The 6,898-nt window shown below is 53.9% G+C and overlaps 1 protein-coding gene across 1 annotated transcript; it reads left to right on the top strand.

The window, feature by feature from the left end:
* Positions 1–2,944: 2,944 nt before the first annotated feature.
* On the top strand, positions 2,945–4,477 carry LOC122365782 (actin-1-like). Its single transcript, XM_043337315.1, has one exon. The coding sequence runs from the start codon at positions 3,155–3,157 to the stop codon at positions 4,268–4,270; it is 1,116 nt and encodes a 371-aa protein (XP_043193250.1). The 5' UTR covers positions 2,945–3,154; the 3' UTR covers positions 4,271–4,477.
* The last annotated feature ends 2,421 nt before the right edge of the window (positions 4,478–6,898 follow it).

The following is a 6,898-nucleotide window of genomic DNA, read 5'->3' as shown; positions in this document are numbered from 1 at the left end:
TGCTAAGCACGGTCACTTGGTGACTAGCGACTAGTGAAAACATTGAAATGTTTACGACCCAGCGCACGCACGTTGCAAAGCGCCGACCATGTCGCATACAGCAGTTTCTAATATCTTTGGGTCGGACCATACATTACTCGGTGTCAGTCTATTTCTTATTTACCAACTAGGCACAGCGCCGTACCTACACTATGAGGTCTGAAACGATGGTCTCGGTCTCTCCGATTCCCTGGAAGAGACCACATATGGACCTTGAGCACTGGCCACACCAGACCAAAGGCATCGCCGCGGGTTAACCGTGCACGGATTCTACAATATGCTATATTCTGGTTATTGAATATCGGTAGAAAGGTAGGGTCAATATGCATGAAAAGAACATCACATATCAAACAAATCTTTGTGCGCTTAACATAAAAATCGTAGCATTCCTAGTCAATAGGAAGAAGCTTTAGATACATATTTGATTTACCAATGCCTTCAATATTCGATACGATATCGATAGGTATTGATACAATACACAGTCATGGCTACAGAAAGAAAAACAACAACTACGCCAGCGTAGTAAGACGACTGACGAGTCTGACACAAACTTGCAATTAGATTAGACGAGATAACAACACAGCTGACAAAATATTGACAAAATAAACGCTAACAGCACAGCGTTTACAAATTATTACGAGAACACAGCTGAACGCTTATAAAAATACAACCGTACCTATATGAAAAAGCAAATACTTTTTTGGTAATGAAACATAGCAAAATCATTGCCCATCGCAACTGGATAACATAATTGGTAAACGGTCACACGGCTGTGACTGGTCAGCAATCGGCCCAATCGGTATAGGCCTGTCTAAACACAGAGCAGCTGCACGGTTTACCAACTATCACAGTCACATTCGAGCCAGATGCGTCGAAACTCTCCACAATGAACCCCCCACCGAGTCCAGAGCACACGCCGTTTGGGTTTCACGTAGCCGTTGTCTCGGCGCGGGAGCGTCCAGCTGCCGTCCGGCCATTGGACGAACTGGACCCGTGCCAGCTGCCCGGCCGCCTCGGGGCACACGCAGGAGACCCCGGCGACGAGGACGATGACGTCACAACCACTCTGACGTCACACACCTCAGGACGGCCGGCGCTGTTCCGTCCGGCTGGGCCATCACTCGGAATCGGGGTCAGGTGGTTCGATGTGTCACCGTTTCCCTTTGAAAGCAAGCTTCCTCCGAGCTCTGTTTCGTAGGACACTATCGTACTGTCTATTCGACTATGAGACGGCGCCGTGCCGTCGTCTGCCTCCAGAACGATACAGTTTTCCTCGACGTCGGGCGACATTTCATCCCCAGACAGCGCTCCTATCGAGTGGCACAGCGAGGTCTGCAGGTCCGGCGAGCGACTCAGATCGATCGACAGCCGAGAGCCGCCGCTCGGTCTCGCCAGCACCACCGTAATGTCTGAGGCTTCGGACGAAGAGTCCGAGGCGCCGAGCCCGTCCAACACCGAGAGCGCCGCGTCCGGCGACAGGCAGGAGCTGTTCAGCACCTCACTGAAGGCGGGCAGGCCGCGCAGCACCTTCAGGGCCATGTCCGGAGAGAGAGCCGAATCCCTCGGCGGCGGCGGCGCGTCTGAAGGAGGCCGGACAGACGCTGTGGTGGAGTCAGGTCCAGCCACCTCTAGTGCGGCCCCTCCAGTGCTGCCCTCTGCCTCTGTCTCGGCGTCCTCAGGCCCGCTGAACTTCACCACTACGAAGTGACCTCCGTTGGCCGTCACCGGCAGGCAGTTTGTGACGCCGCCGAGCTGAGCGGCAGGACCCGGCTCCTCAGAGTCCTCTGTGGAGCCCTCCTCCAGACAGTCGGAGTCGCCCTCGGCCAGCGGCGCCGCCTCGTCACAGATGTCGCTACCGTCGGTGTCCGAGGGACTGTCCTCGGCAGGGCTGCCGGCTAGCGATCGGACCGAGCTCATGTCCTCCGCAGAGCCGCACACCTCACTGCTGGACGTGATGACGTCATCTTCGGCCGCCAGCTCCACACACACCACCACGTCCCGGCAGCCAGTGCCCAGAAACTCCGGCGAGTCCCTGCCCTCCACAGCGGCCGGCGGCGACGCGAGACCCGAGTTCCCATTCTCTCCGGTAGATGGCAGGCTGGGCAGCGGCAGCTCGGACACGTCAGTGGCTATGGAGCGGACCACCTCGCTGTTGGCTCTCAGCGCCTCCAGAATGCAGCGCGGCCGGCACGAGCGGCGGTGGCGCCACCTGCCGGTGACGGAGCGCGGCCGAGGGCTGCCGGGTACCGGCTGGTACCGGCGGCCCAGCGAGCCGCGCGGAGCCCTCGGCGGCCTGCGGCGGCCCCCGCACGGCGCCGAGGCCGTCCGAGAGAGCAGACAGGCCGGCCGCGGCGGCAGCAGGTACCAGGGCTGCGTCTGAGAGGCGGCGCTCTGCTGGCTGGGCCCCTCGGCCGACCGGCGCGTCTCCTGACTCGGCCGGAAGCGCGCCGGCACGATCTTGGAGGCCGAGTCTCGCGCCTCGAACGTCATCACGCACGAGGCGACCACCACAAAGCCTGCGAACAGAAAAAAGGGTCAATAGACAGAAAAGAGTGAACCGAAGTTGATGTACTCAGTACCCCAGTCTCGACGAGAATGGCCAGCGGTATTTGATAAGTGTGTGGCCATTATGATAGGTATATGGTAATGGATAAAGCATGTTCAAACAATTTTTAATAAACCGTCGTAGGTATAGCTGATCAAGGCGTTTAGTAAACGACGTAATTTCATGCTCCAAAAAGGTAGGTACCCATATCTGACTTCCTCACAGCTTTTGAGGCTCGGGGACTTTGATGTTTCTGACGTTTACAAGTTTGACTACGAAGGGTATTTGAAAATCAAAGCACGTGAAACCTTTGAAAAGGCTGTTTTTGTTCCGCGGGCAGAAAAGTCGATCGCCGATAATGATGGTCTTTGTGGCGCAGTTGATGCAGATGGCGCAATCACACACTTTTGAAACAGAGATTGCGGCACATTTGCTATACTCCGAATAAATTAACGGTTATGATTATGATAAAATCTGAAGTTATTCTCGTAGTCTAGACATCGTCAGCACCATTCTATGGGACAATAACAAACCGCAAATCAACGGCATTCACCCGAGGGCTGGCATAAGATGGGCGATGGTCCACCGGCCGCAGTCCTTGATAACGGATCGGGCTTCTGCAAAGCCGGGATGGCGGGGGACGACACTCCGAGCGCCGTGTTCTCATCGATCGTCGGTCGGCCCAAACATAAAACCATGATGATGGTCGGCGCAGGCCAGAAGGACTCGTACGTAGGTGAACAGGCTCAGGCCAAGCGAGGTGTACTCAAACTGAAGTATCCGATCGAGCACGGCATGATCAAAGACTGGGCCGACATGGAAATGATTTGGGACCACATGATCAACCAGGATCTGAAAATCCCGCCAGAGGAGCATCCGTTTCTACTGACTGAAGCGCCGCTAAATCCTCTGAAAAACAAGGAAAAGATGATGCAGATCTTTTTCGAGAAATTCAACGTGCCGGCGTTTTACGTGGCGGTGCAGGCGGTGCTGTCTCTGTACGCCTCCGGACGGACCACGGGCGTGGTGATCGACACCGGCGACGGCGTGTCGCACACGGTGCCCATCTACGAGGGGTTCGGCATGCCGCACGGAATCCTGCGCCTGAACCTGGCCGGCCGGGACATCACCGACTACTTCTGCCGCCTGATGACCGAGCAGGGAACCAGTCTCACCACCACAGCCGAAAAGGAAATCGCCAGGGACATCAAGGAGAAGCTGTGCTACATCGCCGTCGACTTTGACGCCGAGATGAGCAACAAGGACTCGGTCGACTACGAGATGCCCGACGGCAACATCGTCACCGTGGCCAACCAGCGGTTCCGCGCGCCCGAGGCGCTCTTCCAGCCCTCCCTGACCGGCATGGAGTCGGACGGCATCGCGCACCTCACCTACAACTCCATCATGAAGACGGACATCGACGTCAGGAAGGACCTCTACGAGAACATCGTGTTGTCCGGCGGCTCGTCCATGTTTAACGGGCTGGACGAGCGACTGCAGAAGGACGTGCAGGCCATGGCACCCAGCACCATGAAGGTCAAGGTCATGGCCGACGCGTCGCGAAAGTTTTTCGTCTGGATCGGCGGCTCTGTGCTGGCTTCACTGTCGACGTTTCAGCAGATGTGGGTCTCTCGAGCGGAATATGATGATGTCGGGGTCGATATCGTACACCGGAAGTGCTTCTGAGTAGGACAGAGTTTCATGTCGAGACTGCTTTGTTTGAATATCAACGAGGACCATGAAGAAGTTTTCAACTTCGTTCGAAACTATCACCGGACTTCATCTAAACTGTTCCTGAGATGGGCGAGTGTGAGGATAGTGTAGTATGTTCGATAAAATGTGTAAAAGTTGAAATGGTAAACGGACAGTTTACATACAAGACAACATCTACCAGCCTCAGTCGTATTGCGAGCAGATCTTTATGATATTAGCCTTTCTTTCGTGGGTATAGGGTCATATAATAAAAGCCCAGAGCCCTAAGGTACAGGGTTTATATTTAGTGACTAGTCATCCTCCCGATTGTATGGCTCAGTGCTTTCGTTTGCTCACAATTCGGCACGATCTCAACGAGCCCTCGGCTGCAGCAGTCGACATTCCGTCGCCTTTGCCATTTTGTGACTCTGGGATCTTAATCGCCGGCCGCCTGCAGCCAACAGTCGGCTCATAAAGTGAATGGTGCCGCCAACACTCGGCTGTCGCCCTGGCGAACGGCCGGGCGGCGATAAACAGCCGGTTCGGCTATCGCACGGCAGTAAACCAGCAGCTCGAGGGAGCGGATATTTCGAGTCTCGGTTCAGCCGTGCGCGACAATGACGAACATTCCCTAAACAGTCCATGCTTCACGAAACAGTCACTCTGTCAGAGCTGTGCAAAGCGTCAGTGGACGGCACAGAGCATTGAGCTACCAGCCACCTATGTTAGAAACGCACAGCATGGGCCCGATAATTCGGTCTTTGCAGGCAAGGACGGACAGTCCCACCAAGCGCTGCATTGCGGTACAGCATATCCGTCCAGGCGTTTCACCGTGCTGCCATCTAGCGAGCAAGAGGTAAGCTCATGCAGCAAATCGGATGGGCTGAGCGGTCTGCTGGACTCATGTTTTGACTTTTATCATTGCCTATTGATGTGTTCCCACCTACTCGTGCTGTTCTGACATGCTGTCGGCGCCGCTATCCTATTTAGCCTGTCGGCACCGATCGCCGCTAACCCCAGCGGACGGGTTATTCATCACGGCCGGACCGGCGCGAACAGCGCTGCAGCGTCCAACCCCACACCAAACCAATTAGCGGTGGCACGGACAGCGGCGATTTGGGCCGTCCGAACGCGGCTCCAACTTTGTCGGCGGGCCGCGCGGCGTCCAAATGACCCGCCGTCATTCATGGGTTGCAGTTCAGAACTCGGCGACAGGACTACCGGCTCAGCCAGCGGCTTCGAGCGCGGTCGACAGATGCGAGAACGGCGCTAAAATGGAATGTTATGACATGTGAGCGATGAAGTCACTTACGACACTTGGCAACAAAATTGATATTTCAAAAATGTCAAATAAGTAATCATATGCAAAATAACGAAACAAATGTAGCCTGCAATACAAATAATTCTTTCCTCTAATGCAAAACCTGTGTTTTTGCTAACGTTTCAATGACCGTGATTCTTCGTAATTCTGCATTTTAAACTCTAAAATGACCATATACCTATGAAATAACCCACCCGCGGGATCATCCACCCAACTCGTCAGTGGAATCCGATGTTCCCGATATTTTGACTACCACCTCATACATCAGCCCGGCGAGTTAGGTCAACCATGCCGCATTAGGGGTCAGCAATTTACTGACCTGCCACCAAACGGGCGTCCGATCAATTCTGCTGCCAAATCGACGTCATTGTACGGCTACCAACTGGCGCCGGCGATCACCGAGGTGTGATTACCCACCAGTGCTCTGGACCCTGGTGACGTCAGAGGGTGGCTATGACGTCAGAACCGGACCTTTCATGTCGGGCCTGTTGGGCTGTGCACACTGCAAAACGGTCGTTTAGTGGAATATCTCAACTATGCAGATTGGAGCTGGTTTTATGGTGCTGAACGTGCACTTCACGAGCATACATCGCTACAATTATGGCTAGAATATGTATGGGGTTGAGGCTCAGCTCGGCGATTTGACACCCTATTTACCAGAAATGGACACTGAAACATATAAAGCAATTTAACGTCAGCTGCTTTGCGCCTTTTTGCTCTACATGACACACGACTGTGTGGTGTGTTTGAGGCTTGCAGTTTTTGTTTCATAACCAAATTGGCTGTTTTCACTAAATCTATTTACGCTTAAAATGAATTTAAAGCAGTGCAGTGGTGAATGTTTGACGATTAAATTCGAAATCGCATATCTATCTACTATACTATTTGTGAAATGAAACTCTGTCTGTGTTTCTGTCTGTTTGCACCGTGCAGAGGGGTGCTTTGACGCCGTGCACAGGTCAAACGGTGCGGTCGAGGGGGCTGAAATTTTCGCAGGGCGTTGATGACGTCACGCGCACGTGCAGTGTCGTGTTTCGGGTCCCGGGGGTGGATGGTTTGCACGTGGCACGCCCTGGAAAAAGGTGCATTTTCTCCAAATTTTGCTCGGATCTCAAGCTTGCTTCAAGGCATCGGCAGCCGGGTTCAATCGCCTTTGACAGTAAAATGCATGACGATCGGCGGCGGGTGCCTCTCATTTGCGGATTGGCAGCTTATTTATTTTGATAAACAGAGGCGAATGAAGGTGTTGATTTTCGGTAAATAAAGACAGTTTTCAATGCGCTTACACAAATGCACCGCGT

Source organism: Amphibalanus amphitrite, unplaced genomic scaffold (assembly GCF_019059575.1).
Source record: "Amphibalanus amphitrite isolate SeventyFive unplaced genomic scaffold, NRLGWU_Aamphi_draft 000763F_arrow, whole genome shotgun sequence".
In the NCBI taxonomy this organism is placed as follows: Eukaryota; Metazoa; Arthropoda; class Thecostraca; order Balanomorpha; family Balanidae; genus Amphibalanus; species Amphibalanus amphitrite.
This window is presented reverse-complemented; position numbering and strand designations above follow the sequence as displayed.

Bases quoted from the DNA above. Each gene is read 5' to 3' on its own strand.
- LOC122365782 (XM_043337315.1), top strand. From the start codon at position 3,155: ATGGGCGATGGTCCACCGGCCGCAGTCCTTGATAACGGATCGGGCTTC.